Source organism: Apiospora aurea, assembly GCF_038362705.1.
Source record: "Apiospora aurea strain CBS 24483 chromosome Unknown utg000005l_segment0_segment0, whole genome shotgun sequence".
Classification (NCBI taxonomy): Eukaryota; Fungi; Ascomycota; class Sordariomycetes; order Amphisphaeriales; family Apiosporaceae; genus Apiospora; species Apiospora aurea.
The window spans coordinates 3,695,503-3,714,605 of NW_027117392.1; the positions used below are offsets into that span (position 1 = coordinate 3,695,503).

The 19,103-nt window shown below is 53.8% G+C and overlaps 7 protein-coding genes across 7 annotated transcripts; 3 read left to right on the forward strand and 4 right to left on the reverse strand.

The window, feature by feature from the left end:
- Window positions 1-398: 398 nt before the first annotated feature.
- On the forward strand, window positions 399-2,159 carry PG986_007698 (crossover junction endonuclease MUS81; the record flags this gene model as incomplete). The annotated part of the gene is made up of 1 exon (XM_066843920.1): window positions 399-2,159. The coding sequence occupies one exon, from the start codon at window positions 399-401 to the stop codon at window positions 2,157-2,159; it is 1,761 nt and encodes a 586-aa protein (XP_066700032.1).
- A 788-nt stretch (window positions 2,160-2,947) lies between these two features.
- PG986_007699 (HNRNP arginine N-methyltransferase) lies at window positions 2,948-4,299 on the forward strand (the record flags this gene model as incomplete). Its single annotated transcript, XM_066843921.1, has 5 exons — window positions 2,948-3,027; window positions 3,130-3,143; window positions 3,229-3,248; window positions 3,320-3,761; window positions 3,821-4,299. 5 exons carry the CDS (start codon window positions 2,948-2,950, stop codon window positions 4,297-4,299), a joined length of 1,035 nt encoding a protein of 344 aa, XP_066700033.1.
- Window positions 4,300-5,151: 852 nt separating this feature from the next.
- On the reverse strand, window positions 5,152-6,373 carry PG986_007700 (Protein PER1-like protein; the record flags this gene model as incomplete). The annotated part of the gene is made up of 4 exons (XM_066843922.1): window positions 5,152-5,209; window positions 5,268-6,027; window positions 6,110-6,155; window positions 6,248-6,373. The coding sequence occupies 4 exons, from the start codon at window positions 6,371-6,373 to the stop codon at window positions 5,152-5,154; spliced, it is 990 nt and encodes a 329-aa protein (XP_066700034.1).
- A 1,211-nt stretch (window positions 6,374-7,584) lies between these two features.
- PG986_007701 (glycoside hydrolase) lies at window positions 7,585-8,959 on the forward strand (the record flags this gene model as incomplete). Its single annotated transcript, XM_066843923.1, has 3 exons — window positions 7,585-7,986; window positions 8,090-8,692; window positions 8,783-8,959. The coding sequence occupies 3 exons, from the start codon at window positions 7,585-7,587 to the stop codon at window positions 8,957-8,959; spliced, it is 1,182 nt and encodes a 393-aa protein (XP_066700035.1).
- A 14-nt stretch (window positions 8,960-8,973) lies between these two features.
- Window positions 8,974-9,564, reverse strand: PG986_007702 (uncharacterized protein; the record flags this gene model as incomplete). The annotated part of the gene is made up of 1 exon (XM_066843924.1): window positions 8,974-9,564. The coding sequence occupies one exon, from the start codon at window positions 9,562-9,564 to the stop codon at window positions 8,974-8,976; it is 591 nt and encodes a 196-aa protein (XP_066700036.1).
- Window positions 9,565-9,926: 362 nt separating this feature from the next.
- PG986_007703 (uncharacterized protein) lies at window positions 9,927-10,502 on the reverse strand (the record flags this gene model as incomplete). Its single annotated transcript, XM_066843925.1, has 1 exon — window positions 9,927-10,502. The coding sequence occupies one exon, from the start codon at window positions 10,500-10,502 to the stop codon at window positions 9,927-9,929; it is 576 nt and encodes a 191-aa protein (XP_066700037.1).
- Window positions 10,503-12,222: 1,720 nt separating this feature from the next.
- Window positions 12,223-14,617, reverse strand: PG986_007704 (Zinc finger transcription factor; the record flags this gene model as incomplete). The annotated part of the gene is made up of 4 exons (XM_066843926.1): window positions 12,223-13,128; window positions 13,181-13,517; window positions 13,569-13,804; window positions 13,868-14,617. The coding sequence occupies 4 exons, from the start codon at window positions 14,615-14,617 to the stop codon at window positions 12,223-12,225; spliced, it is 2,229 nt and encodes a 742-aa protein (XP_066700038.1).
- Window positions 14,618-19,103: the final 4,486 nt, after the last annotated feature.

Consider the following 19,103-nt stretch of genomic DNA (forward strand, 5'->3'; position numbering starts at 1 on the left):
AGAGTCTAAGACATCGTATTACTACGCCCGGCGCTATACTCAAAACGCCGGCACCTGCACCTACGACGGCTCCTTACATAATAGCTCCCATGTCGAACTCTGCATTTTTCTTCCTTTCCGCGCTTCTTCTTCGGCTTTCTTTGGACCCTAGGTCCGTCTGGAAACCAGGGGTCTCGACGAAAGAGACGCAGTCAGATGACCTGGCGTACTCTACCCGAAGTCTATGACGCGCTTTCGTCGCGTCTTCGCTTGTCCCCAACTCCTTGACACACAGCCTTACCCCCAATTCACGAGTGCGGGGATATTATAGGGGCAACTCAGCCGCTGCTGAGTTTCCTTGTGATTGATTATTGAGTCAAACCTCTTCCACAAAATTGCATGCATTGATTGATGCCAATATGCCAGCCGACGAGGAGAGCGTCAACCCGCTCTACCTGAGCTGGGTCAAAGAGTGGCTGGATAAAGCACGGGAGCACAACTCCAAGGGTGTTCTGACATATAAGAATGCCTACAACTCCTTGAAGGCGTGCCCTATGACTTTCACTCACCCTTGCCAGCTCCAGGCGCTCAAGGGGTTCGGCCCCAAGCTCTGTGACAGACTTACCCAGAAGCTGCAAGAGCACTGCGAGGCCAACGGCCTACCCATGCCGCAGAAGAAGCGCCGCGCGCCGGGCATGGGACAGTTGAACGGCGTTGGCGACGATGATGGCGAAGATGATGACGCCGCTGAAGCCAGGCCGGCCAAGAAACTCAGAAAGACCAAGCCATATGTGCCGAAGCTACGGTCTGGTGCCTATGCCCTTATCATGGGACTGGCCAAGTCGATTTCCCCGAATGGAATGACTAAGTCCGAGCTCATCGAAGAGGCACAACCGTATTGTGACTCTTCCTTCTCGGCTCCTTCAGACCCGACGAGCTTCTACACCGCTTGGAATTCCATGAAGACCCTACTGGACAAGGACCTGGTTCACGAACGTAGAGGACCAACCAAACGCTATACCCTGACTGACGATGGCAGAGAAGTCGCCGCGCGAATCTACCAAACGGAGAACCCAGAAGCAACAGCACTTCCCAGAAACCTAGAGCCAGCCCCAAGGGCAGGCTACTTTGAAAGGAATAGATCGCCATCCGTGGAGATTGAAGCTGAGCCAGCAGCCCTCCAGCAAGAATCGGCTTATGCAGACTTGGTACCAACCGCGGGCGGTTCCTCGTCAAATAGTCCAGCGTTTCCCAATTTCCGACCCATTTGCTTGCGCCCTGGCTCCTTCACCGTCCAGCTGGTCCTGGACGTGCGAGAGATCCGAGCAAAGACCGATCGAGACTACATGCAGCAAGAACTGGCTAAGAAAGGCGTACCACCGATTGTCCGCTCGCTTGAGCTGGGCGATGCCCTGTGGGTAGCCAAGTGCCACGACGCCAACTTTCTCGCCAGGACTGGGGCTGAAGATGACGAGGTGGTTCTTGACTGGATCGTCGAGCGCAAGCGCCTGGACGATCTGATTGGCAGTATCAAAGACGGGCGATTCCACGAGCAGAAGTTCCGGCTCAAGCGCTCCGGCCTCAAACGTGTTGTCTACATTGTCGAGGAGATGAACATCGATCCGCTGAACAAGGACAAGTACGAAGAGGCCGTCCAGTCGGCCATCGCATCGACCCAGGTGGTCAACGGCTTTATCGTCAAGAAAACCCAGAAGATGGATGACACAATTCAGTACCTGACCCGCATGACGCTACTCCTCAAGAAGCAATACGAACCACGCCCACTTTACGTTATCCCTACGGGCATCCTGACCTCACAGAACTACCTGCCACTGCTGGAGCATCTGCGCGAGAAAGAGCCCGGCATGGACCACCACATCAGTTATCCGGCTTTCGCGTCCCTGGTCTCCAAGTCAGACACGATGACCCTGCGCGACGTGTACCTGAAAATGCTCATGTGCACCCGCGGCGTCACGGGCGAAAAGGCCATCGAGATTCAGAAGCGGTGGAAGACGCCTCATGATTTCGTCAAGGCCTTTGAGAATTGCGGCGGCACGGGAGACGTCGGCAAAAAACGAAAACATCAGCTGGTCGCTGGAGAGATGGGCAAGCTGTACGGCAGGAAGAAGATTGCAGGTGCCTTGAGCCAGAAGATTGCCGATGTGTGGGGGGATCCTTGAGGCATACCGGCTGGTTTAGTAATAGTCTAGTAGTGTTGCATGGAGAATACTATGCGTAGGCACGGCTTGGAAGTGGACGATGCAACCATTATACTCGAAAGCTCCACGGCATCATGTATATTATAACGAAGCGCATGTACTTATTTGTAACTGAGTTTTGGGCTCGAATGATGGCCCTATGGACTATTAATCCATTAAATTTTGGTTCCTGTATTCTTGAGATGTACCTTGACAACATCCATCCCGTTGGCAGTTATGCTGTTGCCCATATATATTCCATTGCCGGCCAATTGGATCGATGGTTGTCGCCACTACTTGTCACTTCATGTTTATCCTGCACCTGGGCACCTGGGCACCTGGCTGCCGGCTTTTCTTTGTGCTTACTCCACTGCTAGCTACATGCAGTAATAATCTAGATTGAATAGGTACCTACCATGCACCCGATCTCATTTCTACCAACTGATTGAGACATTCGAGTCATGCCTTTGGCCAGTGGACGACGGTCGTCCTGTGAAAATTGGAGGATTGTTCGGCCGATGCTCCGGCGGGGCAGGCGGTGTAGGCAAAAATAGGTGGCCTGGGTACTGGAGGGGCGTCTCAGTTTTGCGGGCAGGAGACTTGGTTACTGCCAAGCGGAAACTCGAACTAGACCCCGGCTCAGGTGCCCTCCAAGAAAAATTGTGCCTGACGACCGCATAGTAAAGTTGCGCGCGCCAAACAGACATCTCTGCCTTGTCCTTTCGTCCTTCTCACCCCCCATTTTCCTCCTGCAAAAAGACCATTTCAAAATGTCTGCCCCAGAGGACGTCGCCGCTGCCGAGCTTGCGCTCAAGGGCATGGCCCATTCCGAGCAGCACTACTTCAACAGGTAAGTTCCCGTCCTTGGACTCCCCGTTGCCCCTCCTCGCGGTCCGTCCCACGTACTGCGCTTCCAGACGGAATACGATCACTGACTTTTGGTGCAAAACAGCTACAACCACCATGGTAAGCCCCGGTCTCCCTCGGTCTCCGGCACGGAATGATGCTTTCTTCTCGATTTGGCGCTAACCGCAGTGAATTTTTCCTGCAGGAATCCACGAGGAGATGTTGGTATGTACTTGCGACTCCTTCGCCCTTTGCGACTTGCAGCCCAGCTAACAGGCGATGTTCCCCTACCACAGAAAGACGAAGTCCGCACAAAGTCGTATATGAATGCGATCGTCCAGAACAAGCATCTCTTCAAGGACAAGGTCGTCCTGGATGTTGGCTGCGGTACCGCCATCCTGTCCATGTTCGCCGCTAAGGCCGGCGCAAAGCATGTCATCGGTGTCGATATGTCCACGATCATCTTCAAGGCCAGGGAGATTGTCGAGAAGAACGGCTTGTCTGACAAGATCACCCTTATCCAGGGCAAGATGGAGGAGATTGAGCTGCCTTTCCCCAAGGTGGACATCATCATCTCCGAGTGGATGGGCTACTTCTTGTTGTACGAGTCCATGCTCGACACCGTCCTCTACGCCCGTGACAGGTACCTGAACAAGGATGGCCTGATCTTCCCCGACAAGGCGACCATCTTCATGTGTGGTATCGAAGACGGTGATTACAAAGACGAGAAGATAGGATGTAAGTCTTCGTGCTGAGGAATTGCGCCGACTCGGGCCTAAGCTAACCTTCCGCTATAGTCTGGGACAACGTCTACGGCTTCGACTACACACCCCTGAAGCACACCGCCCTTTCGGAGCCCCTCGTTGACACAGTCGAGGTCAAGGCGGCCGTGACTGATCCTACATCGATCTTGACCCTGGATCTGTACAAGTGCACCGTCGAGGACCTTGCCTTCTCCATCCCCTTCAAGCTGACCGCTCGTCGGGACGACTTTGTCCATGCCCTTGTGGCTTGGTTCGATATCGATTTCACAGCTTGCCATGTGCCGATTCGATTCTCGACAGGTCCTCACACCAAGTACACACACTGGAAGCAAACCGTTTTCTACTTCAGGGACGTCTTGACCCTCCATCAGGGCGAGGAGTTCCAGTGCAACCTCGATGTCCGACCCAACGACAAGAACCGCCGCGACCTGGATATTAAGATCCAGTACAAGCTCGATACCCCTGATCCCACGCGCAACGCTCAGGGCGAGTGCGAGTATAAGATGTGCTAAACGTAGATATAAACACCGGGTCGAGAGACTGCGACGTCTGGACTCCTGCCTGCTGTTGGTTTATCGGCGAGACTTTACGAATAACGCGGGGTTCTGTGCGTAGCTCCTACACGCATGGCTTTTGCGTAATAAACACTGTTATGCAACTCCGACGAGAGCTGCATCACGTAGATGCATAGGGCGGGAGTTTGGGGGATTTTTTAAACGGGGGAACGGCGAGTGGCCGTATGACTGACGAAGATTACGACGTACTGTAACTCCCACACGTCCCTCGAGAGATACCACCATTTTTTCAGAGGTTGATGGGTCAGTTGGTGGTGGATCTATAGAGTGAAACTACTACGAAAAATAGACTTGTTTTCTTATGCAACGCCTTCCATTGGACGTAGAGTAACACCCCCAAACTCGCCATTCGCATAAGTTACAACAACCAGGAGTCGGTTCCGAGTAACGGGGCATCTACCAATGGGATAATTGGCGATGAAATAGCTGACGGTGGTCAATTAAATAGAAATAAGGACACTTCAAGACGTGTAAGCTATCCGGGGCAGTAGATCTGCGAATTCTGGAGCCGAGACATATTGACAACCAACTTCATAGGGCATTGAACTCAAGGGTCTAGCCTCCAAGACGAGTAATAATAACTGATTGCAGTGGAATTGGGTTTTCATTAACTGCAATTGTCTATATTCCATGTTGACTCCAATAAACCTGATCGTAAAACTTCAAAGGGATATTATAACGACCGAGACTCCTCATGAACCCGTGGTTGATCCATTGTAGACCAAGCATTTCCCGGCCCGGCGCTTTTTGGGACGCAGCTGACAAAATCTCTTTCATAAGACAACAGCCTCAGAACTTCAACTTCGCGTTGCTTGCAATGTCCTCTTGGGCGTCCCTGACCAAGAAGCTGTACTCTCGTGTTAGCCATTACGAAATACACCAAAGAATGGCCGATCAAGACTTACCGATACCATACAATGGCGGGGAAGATAGTTCCGAGATGCCACAGGCTGTGCGCATCGATCGCGCCCCATAACGGAGGGAAGTCCAGTAGCTCCAAGCTCATAACCATCATGAGCCAGGCCACGGAGAGACCAGGCAGGATCGTCCAAAGCTGGCGGATTTCCTTGTACTGCCGATAGCTCCAGTACGTCAATATCGAGTTCTGTGTCAGGCCGACTATAACGTTGGCAGTCATGTTATACCCATAATCCCATTTCCACATCTTAAGATAGAGAACGTGACATGCGTACAGACTGCAGCAGAGTATAGTCCAGAGCCTCAGCAGGCTCCGTCTGCGTGGGGATGGCCGTTCGACGCGGAACACCAGCATGGGTGTGTAGTACATGCCGTACAGGACATCGGCCCCGGCTGCAAGATAGTCCATCTGCTCGGTCGCGGCGAAGTCGCGAATGTGGAAGATGGTGCTGAAGACCCAGGCCGCCATGCCGAAGTAGGCGAACATTTCATAGTAGGGCCGGAGGTGGTAGCTGGCGGGGATCTGGGCCCTCAGCTTGGCGAGGCCGTTCTGGTGCGCGAGGAAGTTGCCCACGCTGAACAGCACGCTGAAGGGCTCCTGCATGCCCAGCACGCGGACGAAGGGCCATTTGCCGTGGAACTGGGTTACCCTTTCCCCGCGGGAGACTCGCTTCTCCGTGACGATGTGTTGGCAGGTATGGTCGCATTCTTGCGGGCAAGTCCACAGGAGTAGGCGGCGATGGAGAGCTAGAATCGCAACCGGTCAGCTTCGCGGGACGGGATCGGAAGCCTCGGGTTCGGCAAGGCGTTGGCGGCATTGCAGGCTTACGGATTGGGGTCGGCTTCGCGGAGTAGCAGTTCTCTCTCTCGCAGATCTAAATGGAAAGGAGGTCAGGTCAGCTCTGGTCCATTTCGGGACGTTATGCGGCATGCGCAAGCACGGGGGTGGGTTTTGGTTTGTACGTACCTTGACGCATTCTCGAAACTCGGGCAGTTGATCGCCGGTGGAAGCTTGGGCAGTGTTCAGCAGCAGACAGAGCACGAGGAGCGCCGCTATAAGGCGGGGGATCCTCGCGTGTAATCGTGCCAACATGATGCACGCATTGGCAATGCCGGGCGACGGGAACTCTGGAGCTGGCGCTGGCGATGGGTTGGTCTTTTCTGAAGGAGAGAGAAGGCGGAAAAAAAGGAGACGACGGGATTGGTCATCTGCATGTAAATAATCATGCCAGGTATGTAGTAGCAAATCCAGATCCATCCATGCAGGGCTGGCTGGCGACATGTACCGTTCCCGGGTGCTGGGCAGGGACCGTGGACCTTGCTGCTTGCCTTGGACCTTGGACCTTGGACGACCTGGGCCCTTTGCGTTTATTAGGTAAGATCACCGGCTGGTTACAGCACAAAGCTTCTTCTCATGTTAACGATGAAACAGGCCCTGCTGATTGATTGGCTTGGCCCGTCAGGGAAACCCGAAAAGGCCGTGCTCCACCACCAGCCGAACCAGTAATTCGTCATCGCCCATTGCCATTTGATTGATTGATTGCCATCGGCTTAGCTAGCATCTTTCTTATTTAGGTACCGTCGCGCCGCCAGATGCAGGTGACCGTGCTTTTCCCCAGACCCCTTCCGCGGCGTCTTCTACCGTAATCAAAGGAAATACGGCCTTGGCACCTCTGGGCTCTAGGCAGTTCTCCAACGCCCCTAGCACATGCTGCTTGCTGGCCGCCCGCCGTGATGCGGAAGAGGCAGATTGAAGCGAACCTTGAAGGAGGGGCTTCTTCGGTACATGGGCATGTCGGCTCGGTGCAGCAGGGCAGGTAGGTACGATGTCAACATGCGAGCTCTGCAGACATAGCTTGCAATCGTCTGATTTAGGCAGGTACATCAATAACAGGTACCCAACCGAGACAGCATGGCTGCAGACGGGCATCTTGGCTAACCCGGGCCGGGCTACGGGCCTCCATCTCCCGCCTCCCTGCATCGATGACCTCGAGAGCCTCATTCTAACGACGCAAAGTCGAACCAGACATGCACTTCCAGTCGTGCAGTTATCTTACCCCTCACTTGGCCTACATGCACAGCCGTAGGTTCCGCTGAAGGGTCTCGATTATGTAGGCATATAAAGCAAACAGGCAAGCAGTATTTGCAATGTCAGGACCCGAAACCCAGCAGTAGTATTGCTACTTACTCATGAATCCTATCCGTCCGAACTCTCTCTCATCCGAACCATGAGATCCTGCATGCGGCCACTCTGCCTGTTGGCCGCGGCGGCAGCAGCAGCAGCAGCAACAACAACAATGGCGGATGCTGCCGCGAGCCGTCCCGTTGTCGCCCCCCCTGTCCCCCGTGACACGTACGCGCTCGACCCTGCTGGTCGACGGGAAGCCGTGGAAGGCCGTGGGCCCCAACGTGTACTGGCTGGGCCTGGACGAGAACGTCGTGCCGCCCGAGGGCGAACCGTACGACCCCGCCAGCAAGTCGAGCTACCCGACAAAGGGCCGCATCACCGACGTGCTGGCGACGGTGAAGGCGCTGGGCGGGACCATGATCCGCTCGCACACTCTGGGCATCAGCCTGGGCAACCCGCTCAGCGTGATGCCGGCGCCGGGCGTGCTGAACGAGGCCGCGTTCGCTTCCATCGACTGGGCCGTGTATCAGGCTGGCCAGTACGGCATCCGTCTCATGGTGCCGTTGATTGACAACTTTGTAAGAGCTGCGAATGCTGGCCCTCTTTGTTCCCCCCCAATCTCCCGGTACACGGATTGTGTATCGGATCTGGAAGATGAAGGTTTACTGACGCCAAAGACAGGACTACTACCACGGCGGCAAGTACACCTTCCTCCGCTGGGCCGGCCTGAACCTGACGCAAAGCGCGGACGCCAACAACCCCGCGATCCAGCAGTTCTACACCAACGCCACCATCGTCGCGGCCTTCAAGCACTACATCGCCCAAGTCGCGACGCACCGGAACCCCTACACAGGCCGAACGTACGCCGACGACCCGACCATCTTCGCGTACGAGACGGGCAACGAGCTGCTCGGCCCCGTCTGGGGCGACATGGACTGCCCCGCGGACTGGGTCGCGGACGTCGCCCGGTTCGTCAAGGCGCTGGCGCCGCAGAAGCTCCTCGTCGACGGGACGTACGGCGTCAACCGGACGCACCTGGGCATCGGGGAGGTGGATATCGTCTCGAACCATTACTACCCCGTCGACACGGCCAAGCTGCAGGCCGATCTTGACCTCGTGGAGGGCGCCGGCAAGGCTTACTTCGCGGGCGAATATAGCTGGGTTGGGCCGGATGATGCCGGTACCAACAACATGACGGCCTTCTTTGACATCGTCGAGAAGAGTACTGTCGCGGCTGGTGATGCTTTCTGGAGCCTGTTCGGGCGCAATCTACCGGACTGCGACGTAAGTCAAGATCATAGTCTCCGGCTTCTACTTGCTTTCAGATCTGTGTAGGGATGCAAAAGGTTACCACAACTAACGCACACAATGCAGAGCTTTGTCGACCACTCGGATGGCTTCACCTTACAATACAACAATCCTACAAACTCCAATTATACCAACAGCCGCATCCAGCTAATTCGGAAGCACTTCGTTGCTATGAGTCAGGGGACAGAGATCCCTTCCAACAAGGATCTACCCGCCGTGCCTTGTCCTGCGCCAGCCCTCTGATAACTGCTGATGCATTAATCATCCAACTCCCGCTTCTCTACCCATACTTCCTCATCTCCCCAAACGGGGTCTCCAGCGGACAGATGCAAGCAAGCGTCTGCCTCGATCCACCACCCGGCCTCGCCTTCTTCGGGAAAAAAGGGCGGTGCTTTGATATGCAGGAATGTCGCGCTGCTGTGCTCGAGATCACCGCTTCTGTTGCTGGTCCTGCCGTCTTCCTCAGAGTAGTCCACCGTTCCGTCAAATTCTAGCAGGGCTTTGCAATTTGCGCTGACGACGCTTCGGTACATGCCCACAGTAGTTGCGAATGATTCGTTGGCAAGACGACTAGCCCCCTTCTCCTTCATACGCAGTACACTGTAGACGGCCTCGATAGGCGAGTCAGAATCAGCGGAGTCATCGGTGCTCTCGTCTAATTCAGCCAACTCCGCGTCGAGCGCTTCGACTACACCCTTTGGATAGGCTGCTTTCCTTTTCTCAAAATACTCTGCGTGCGGCCCTTGTTGTTCATTGTGATCGGCCTCCATATGTGTGCGTTTGGGCGCCGGAAGGCAGCCGTCAACAGGCTCGCCGCTGTCACGTTTCCGCGTCTGGAGGGTGGTCATGGTGCAGGTACTTTGATAACAATCAATCCCACTATGCAGTATGAACTTGCTGAAAATAAGTCTTTGTCGAAATTTGTTGATGTTGAGATTGGGACAAACCCACGAGTCTTATGCGCCATAGTGGCGGCAACAACATCATAGGCCCCAGGGATTGACATCATCCCTGTGCGCAGGTACCTCCCGGCGAGGATCTACAAGACATGCCATGCCTTCGTTACCGTGCGCCCGGCGTTTGATAGTGGTAGTAACAAATAAAGCATACGATATCGAAACCAACACCCCCCGTAAGCAATAAACGTTTGGCCCTTAAGGGTTTCATCTTCTACAGCTTCCTGTATAAACCCATAACCAGTTGCAATGCTTCAATCTTCCAACTCCCACCTCTCTACCCACACTTCCGTCTCGTCGTCGACGTAGACTCCAGCACGCAGGCGCAAGCAAGCGCCTTGGCCAATCGACCACCCGCCCTGGCCGCTCTCAGTACCCTCCGGTCCAGCCTTGATCTGCCTGGAGAACGGAACGCCGTCTTCCATTTCGTCCTGGTAATGTGCCACATCTTCGAAGCTCCTAAGGGCTTTGTAGTTTGCGCCAACGACGTTCCGGCACACACCCAAAATCTCCGGATACGCACCGTCTTCGGACTGCCAGCGGACCTGCTCGCCTTCGCTGCGTAGGACGAGGCACACCGAATCAGTAGGTAGACCTCCGCCAGCCTGATCTGTTTCCGTCAAGGCCGAGTCGAGCGCTTCGACGATGGCAACTATAGCCTTCGGGTAGACCGCATGCGGCACTCCCCTCTTCTCAACGTACTCGGCATGGGGTCCCTGCTTGAACTGTCGTTGTCCATGGGCAGCTTCTGTATGGCAACGCTTGGGCGCTGGAACACACGCGTCGGCAAGGTCGTGGTTGTCACGTTTTCTGGTGTCGGGTTTGGCCATGGCTTCGGCTCATCTGTAGGCAGTCTAAATTTCAATGTGATTACTACAATAAGGTAGGGATCGTTGTACTCGATCGGCATTATCCAGACGAGCCAATATATATGTTACGGTGGTGGCAACGACATCATAGGCTGCCAGGATTGAGACTACCCCTGTCAAGGCATTGAAGCATTGACATGCCGTCTCGGAACATGATCTGCACTTACTGTTCGATGACATCAACCATGAATATAGGAAGGGTTCGATACAGTGATGCACATGCAATAGAGCGTGACTAGAGTTGGGTCAGGTTGGGGATGCATATCTCGTGGCACAAGGTTTGCATTAATATCGAACTATCTAGGTAGCATTTGAGCTCTAGCGATGCTGGCATCAGCATTCGAAGTGCAGTAGACATCGTGTGCTTCTTCCAGGCCCATATGCGCCGTGTGTCCCAAGTGAAATAGAACCTGTGTTTGTCTGCCGTTAGCAAGAAGATCCCAACGTCGATGTCCAGTGAGAGCGGATAACGCAAGACCACACAAGGTATTACGACGGAACGTAAGATCAGAAACCAAGTTTTATAAGCACCGCTCATCCCCACCTCACCACCAGACACCGTGTCGTCCATCCCGGCACCGGGAAGCGTGGCAGCATATGACGATCCCGCACGCCTCCAAAACTCGGCCAGGACGGAGCAACACAGGCCATAGATGGCTCGGCTGAGAGGGTTTCGAGGCCCCGGGGACGGCCTAATACGGCTCTTCCTAAGCTAAGAATGGTTATGTTGACAAGCCCAAAAGGCATAGTCGGAAAGGTCATCATGCGAGAGTGGTGGCGGTATGAGATGAGACGATGAAGAAGAAATGCGGGAGCTTACCGTCGTCGGCTAGGACCTGAAATGAATGTCAGAAGTCCAAGCTAGGAGTTTGGTGTACTATCCATTGAGTTGCATGTCAATCAATCTTGCCTCGACCAGAAGCAATGCCTCTTTTTCTTCCGCGACTCGAAGCGAAGAGTGTTGTTGAGAACACAGGCAGGCAAGGCAGGCAGGCAAGGCAGGCAGACAGATGCGTGCTGGAAGGACTTGGACGTAGAAAAATCCTGGCTGCTAATTTTGTAGCAAGGGTGGGTCTCGTCGGCCTTACATTACGCCGGTCCGCCCGCAGCTGAGAGCGATGGATCAATTGATGGGTGGCTCCACCAGTTCCACTACCACTGCATTTCTGGCCCAGAGTGCGTGCAGTGATGATACCATGATAGGAGACAAGTGTGCGGCAACCCGAGCTATGTCTGGCATTGGATGTCTTTAAATTCCCATGTTTACCCGAGTTGGTAGACAAACTACATAACGTTCGGCCATATAAAACCACTGTGCCTAACCGGCAGTACAAGTAACGTTGTCGCTTTGGAAGCTCTTGTGGATCATTGAGGGATCATTGAGGGATCATTGACAGTTGCTTATTCTCCATCTCTAACTACATATCTGATTACCACGTTCCAACGCCAGAATCCAACGGACGAAATGTGTCCTGTTGCGCTTTGTGTGTTCATTCTGATGGTGTGAGGGATGAAACAAACCAAGGAAACTGCCGAGAAAGCTCAAGTAAATCGCTAAAACTAAAGATATTTTTATACACAAAGCTCCTAACTGTGTAGTGGGGTTTCTCCAAGTTATTGCTTTCTCCAAATCATTTCATCGCTCGTCATCAATGTCGTAATACATGGCCCCGAAAATCTCTTAGTTTTGCGGCTGAAAAGAACTGTAGTCGTTGGCCCAGTCCATCGAGTGCCCAAAGTCGATATTAAAGTCTTGGGACGACGGCTGGCTGAAGCCGGCAGCGGCGCTCGGAGTGGTGAGGAAGAGGCTGGCGTCAAAATCATTCGCCTTGCCCATCTCGGTGGGAGGAAAGAGCAGGAAGTCATTGCCAAAATCGCCCGAGGGGAACTCATCAAAGCCCTCGTCGACGTCGGCCATCGACAATGGAGTATAGAGCATGGTATTACCGTGTCCAACAGGCGAGATGTGAGTTACCGGAGCGGGTACCGACTCGTCGGCAAACGTGGTAGTGAGCATCTTGTTGCAGTCGTAGACGGAATGGGTTGGGGTAGGCAGTTGCACGTGAGCACCGTAGATGTCCTCGAACTGGCCAGTGACGTCGGGGCTCAGCTCGTTGTAGCTTGTGAATTGCCCAGCGTCAGTTGAAGGGGTGCCGTTCTCGATGGGAGAGTAGTCCAGACTAATTTCCGCGTCGAACGGGACGGAGCTGAGGACCGGGTCAAACATGCCCGAATCGTCAAAAGCCGCATTGAACTCCTCCGAAGAAGCATAGTTGGACATGTCAATGTCCATATCCATGTCCGGGTAGTTGATCAAAGGCTCCTCAGGTGGCGTCATCATCGAGGTCCCCTCGCTGCTGGGTGTGGGAATGCCTTGGATCATGGGGGTTGGGTTTGCGGAGCTGCTGCCCTTCTCGGAGCCACCCTTCTTGTTGGCCTTCGTGCGGACATACGTCCAGCCGTGCGCCTTCTCCATGTGCTGCTTGCAGTTGGACTCCCGTTTGGACTTGTACGGGCAGGGCTTGAATAGGCATTCGTACATGGGTGGCGCAGTGGAGTGCTTGTCGTTGATATGGCGGTCCATTTCCTTTTCGGTAGGCCAGCCGTACTCATGGTACTTGCACGTGGGGTGTGGGCACTTCCAAGGACGACGAGTGTGTCTTCTCGTGCTTGGTCAAATCACAAGGCCGTTTGAACTCCTTGTTGCAGCCAGGCTCCTTGCATTTCTTAGGTGCGTACTCCGATGGGTCGGCGTTCTTCTTACGGCGAGCCATAGAGCGCATGATTTCCTCTTCGTCTTCAAGTTGCTCGCTCATGGAACGCTTGAACCGAATAGGAGCCTTGGGGTCCTCGTCGAGATCTTCGACGGGCTGACCAGTGGCAATGGAGATGGCCTTCCCGTTTTTCTTCACACGTACCAGCTCGGCAGGCCGGCCGGTAGATGAGATTCCGCCCATGAGCTTCACCTCATCAGTGCTGGTCAAGTTAGCATCATGGTTCATTGTGTACGGGAATCGGGTTGCGTACGGTTCGACATCCATGTCGTCAAGTTCCTCACCTGCGTCCTGACGCTCACGGGCAGACTGCATTTGTTGGGCGTGGCGGCGAATCTGTTCGACTAGGTCAATAAAGTAACCGTTGTTGTACGGTCGGTCGTGAGGTCGGGTCTGCTCGCGGTCGCTGAGGTATTCGACGGTGGCTTGGATGCATCGAATCGAAGTAAGGCAGAAGTCGAGGTACAGTTCGGAAGTTTTGGCCCTCTCCTTCAAACACAACGCCCGATAAGTATTTCCCCAAACGCCAGTATCCTTTAGGAGTTGACTCACCGGTGCCATAAAGATAAGCGTCTTCTCTAGGTCTCTCAAGCAGACAATCTGGTTTTCCTGAATCCTTCTAGGACAATCGAGAATAATGGACTCAAACTCTTTCAAGGAAGACTTGGCCAACAATGGTTTCAACGTATGCTCATGAATGCGGTTCACAGCACGCTGACTGAGGCGGGGCATCTTCTCCGATTTGATGGAGGTTGCAGATCGTGTAATGGCGGAGGCAGTCGCAGACGGCTTTGTGTCCTTGGCTCTTGACTGCTTTGAGGCCACCGATGTTCCGAGACCACTGTCAGATTCGTGGTGCCGTGACGAACGGCGGGCACGAGGGCGCAAGACGCGCCTCTCGGTCCCGTGCTCGGTCTCCATGGTTCCGGGCTCCTGGGATGATGGCTCTGCGACAGTGTGGTCAAGAAACCCCTTGGGAACAGGCAGGCTATCGTCCGGGAAAGAGCGGCGGGATGCTGAGGATTCAGGCTTGAGACTGAGTGTGTCCTCGATGTGTCCCAGAGTCATCATCACACGTCGACGATGAGAGTCGATAACATCATCCAAGCTCGTCTGAGAACGACGAGGAAGTGAGGGTACCTTGAAGGTGGAGGCCGGGGGAGAAGATGGGGGAGTGGTAGGAGAGTGAAAGGTAGCACCCTTCCTGAGGGCAAGATTGGTCTTAAGTCTCACGCCATTGCTACCATCAGTGTCTGAACGAGTCACCCGAGCAGTCCTTCGGGGGTTAGAGAAGGACGACATGTTGATCTCGGTGAGGTCAAGTCAAGGACAGTGGGGTAGTTTATAGATAAGTCGAGAGATGAGTGGGATATAATGGCCCGTGGAGACTGTGTTAAAAGACGGAATGGTCAGCACCCTTATGCAGTAGGACGCGCCCGGCGTGTGTGAGTCACAACTGGATGGCCTGAGGACTCCAAAGATGATATCACAGTTGCCCGGCAGGGGGTAATTGGTCAATCCGTGGACTCCGGCGGGCCAAGAAGTATAGGACAGGGCTGGCGGAGGAACTGGGAACAGAAGGGGATATATAATAGTCCTTACTTTCCAAGGGGCGCCAGCGAGGCAGGTCGAATTGGGCAACGAGCTCGAGTATTGCAGCGTTGGATTCGATAATCCGGATCTCACAAGCCAGATATGCCCCTCGAAGCAAACGTGGGAAGATCCAGATGAACCGGAAACTCAAATGGATCCACGTGGTCTCACGAGGGCATGCCGCCAATGAGCAGAACAGCAAATATCTCGGTATACCAGGAGTAGGTTGTTTGCTCTCAAAGATATAGACTCAGTTGGGTCGAGTCTGAAAAGGAGAACGAGGGTAGATAGACAGACAACGGCAGATGACGGGGCTGAGTAGCTTTAACGACTGGAGGTTGGTATGGCTTACTTTGCCCTCTCCAGGTGATGGGCAGCTAGAATGCAGGAAGTGTGGCAGCCTTGAGAGCCTCGGGGTCGACGATAGACACAATAGAGGAGGTTCAGAGGACACAAGTGAGATACGGGAGTGTCGTGGGAGAGGAACAGGTTGGAGGTAGGATGGGAACGATGGGAATGATGAATTGAGGTGCTCCTTCAACCGTCGTTGGGATTGCTCGAGTTGCTGCCTAGAATTGTACCTTTGTACCGACAGGGGCCCGGACATGCAGACGGCGCTAGTCGACGGCGAAGCTGGGCTGTGAGCTTCCTCTAGGACTTTTTTTTTTTTTTTTTTTTGGTTGATTGACCCCCCCCGGAGGTGGTGCAGACTAAATGTGTGGAGAGAGTCCTGAGCTCTTGATCCTCCGACCATTCTTAGAACCAACCTCTGCCAACAGCCCTGCTCCGATTGTTGCGATCGCGTCCAGGACTGCAATACCCTCAGTTCCTGCTAAACAGCTGCTAGCAGCGCCAAAGGGGTCATCTCCACCCCGTGCTTCTAGTGGTTAGTACAGGTAGTTAGTAGTATGTGCTGCTGCAGGCACAGCCTTAACAGAGAACATTGGCCCAATGCCAATGCCGTAAGCGAGAGCGAGCTGGAGAGGAAACATCCCATAATACATACATATGTATGTACCCATCGGTTCAGTCCAATCCAATCCACCCCGACAACGAAATTGAAAGTTCCCATATTCCCAACTGAACCTGCTCGCCCTCTCCCTCGGACTTTACGGACGCTGACCCGGGCCCGGGCCATCACGCTTTTTGTTTCATTCCCCTATGGCGGTGTTGCTTATCTCTCCATCTGTGTGTATGTGCGTCGTTTCTCGCACGACGTTCGGCGCGATGATGCGTCCCCCAGGTTTCCTTTCGCATTAGTACCAGGGACCCCCCCTCCAAACTGGCCTCAAACGCTCCAGCCATTACATCAATCAATTAGGGGGGAGAGGGCGATTCGCGGCCGACGCGTCAAGAGACGAGCGACAGACGGACGGGACGTCACTGCAGGGATGCTTACCAATATCCTTTGCATTGGGTCGGTCCTGCTGGTGCTGGTGCTGCTGGTGCTGCTGCCCTTGTCCACTTTTGATTCAGTTTGGAGTGGTGGCGCGCCAAGCTTTTGGTGTGCTGGGTACAAGGTGCGAGATAGCTCAGTCATGGGCAATTAAACAGCCCGTTTTCCATCCCCCATTAGCCCGTTTCCACTTGTATGAGTCTTTGACCGAAGCCGAGGGCGTTTGGCCACGACTGGAATACTAACTATACTTGTTGCCGACTCGTCGAGAGGGGGCGGAATGTCTCCGACCCTAGGGACAAAAGTGTACGTGTGTGTAGCCATGCGAAATAACAAATTGCTGGCGAAGCAATAAGAACACAAGCGACCAGCACACTTGTGTTACTTGCTTACTTTTCTGGTCAAAACAAAAGTCGAAGCCGACATGAATGCGTTGGAATCCCTCCGAAACAATTCCTCCGGCTGGCGAACCGCAATCGGGCTGTTGGCCTCAGCCACCCCCATCACATCGCCGGCCAAAGAGGTGATTACTGTGTCCAATGGCGAATGCGCATGGTGGCTAGGGGCCCTTGGTGCTGCACCAGTCTGCCTGTGCCTCACATATACTGGCAGACTGGTGGCCCTTAATATGTGCTAACGGCTTAGCCTACCTGTGAGGTCAGCTTGGACTGAGACCGCTGAACGAATTGCTTCCGTGCCTCAGGATCTACAGCATGACTGTCTATGCATCGCCCTTCTCTACGTAATCAAGTTCTTGGGCCCAGTTCGTATTGTCATCTGTTTCCTATCTGGCCAGTCCAATCCGGAGCAAGAGCTTTGGCCATTGTATCACGGTGCAGATCTGTCCTCCACAATTAGGGCTATGCGAGGGAGGTTGCTCTGTCCGTCCGCCAACGGGACCAATCGGTCGTGACCCAAATAGATTTTCCCAATGGGTTTTGACTTTGGAAAAGTGTCTTGGGGTGACTTTGTGTTACGCAGTGTCTGGCTGACCTTGCTCTCCATTTTCATCTCCATACCAGAAGCTTAGATCTCCCCGGCCGTGGTGACGAACAGATCGTAAAACACGAATCGTGTTCCCCTCTCTCTCGGGACACGTAACAGCACGCGCATACACGACAGCTACTACCTAATTACGAATCTCCATCTCAGAATATGCGATAATGATTTGGTTCAGCCCTATCGATCCCCCTTCCATTAAGCTTTGGAGGCCCCAATCCGACCAATGAGCCGTGGAAGAATGCAGGAGCCTTAACGCCGGAGCCACACATCGTGAACGACCGAAGCCGGGAATGAGACATGGCGGCGCGTCAGACCGAAGTTCGCACCCAATTGTAAAACAGGTGCCTGTTACGAAACATTCCATACTTACCTACCTACTTTGCATAAGTTGTATGTGCGATGTGTATTCAGGTGTCCTCGGCCAATCATTTGCGATTCCGCATCATACCTTGTTTCTGACTAGAAGGCAGTCGGGAACAGTTCGCCAGTGTGATTTGTTTGCCGCAGCAAACACCATCGGAGCTCCTCGCTGGTTGCTATCTAATTCTCTCACCCCTTGCCTTCAAGACCGAGGCAGCTTCGGCTGACAGGCAAGCATCTTTCGATGCCACGCCACTCTCTCATTGGGTCCCCCAGCTGACAGGGTATGGGCCAAGTCAACGATGCAGCTCCATCCAATCCTCTCAACAAGCCGAAGGACTGATCATCTCGTCATCAACGGCTAACCACGAACCAGCACTCGCCGTTTTGTTGGTGATTCCCGTACACAGCCGTAGCCCCTTTTCGGTTATGTCCACTTACTGATTCACAGAAAGTAACAACCCACTCTTCTCAGAGACTCCGGCAACCTGGTGTAACCGGCAGACGGAACCCTATCCCGTCTCGACCCGAGACTTACGGGCATATCTGCACTGGCATTTTTCTGCTTTCGCCTCTGCTAGCCAATTCGAAATGACCTCTACTGAAGGTGACATATTGTTTGATGCTGGAGACCTCATCCTCTCGGGCATTCGCCCGCTCTAGCTGTCAGCCCAAGGTCCTGTCAAGCATGCCCTTCTCTCCACATTGCTCCCACCCCCATTGGAGTCATTAGGAACCCTACAAATTGCCAAACTTATTAGTTGTTTCGACAGTGTCGTTGTCGTCTGTATCAGCTCGACGACCGACAGAAGCACATCTACGCTCGCGTACAGCAGGCTTCTGCCACCACTGAGAAGACAATGCAGTGATCATGCCACCGACCATGCATATACCTCTCTCTCTCTCTCTCTCTCTCCCGCAAGGGCTCTCTACGCTTCGAGTGTCCCCGTCCGTCTGGGTAAGTAAGTAGGTGTATGCTACAAGCACAGTCTCGCTATAACCATTCACAACACGAGAACGGTTACATACGACCACAGCTCTCAGACAACTTGGGATCCCGTCCGCTCTCCCCTAAATAAGCTGGGAAGCGCCGTATTAGTACTGGAGTCGGTGACGATCTGGGAATCCCCGGTGTTGTATGTTTTGGCTACTTTTTTGTCGATTGTCATGCCCGGCTTTCTGTATGGAGTGATTGTCTGCTACTTACAACAGTCTTACCAGTCCGGCAGATGGCCGACTGAGTAGCGACTAATCCAACAACCTTATCGTAATAGTGGACGGAGGCCTTACGGCTTATGATAATGAATAGCCTTAAAAGAATAGGGATGTTGTAAGCATCTTGTGTTTGGCCAATGGAAATATATATGTGCTGGATGTAGAAGAAGGAACTGGCACTGGGTATATTCATTTACAACTAACCCCTCGAGAGCCGAACGC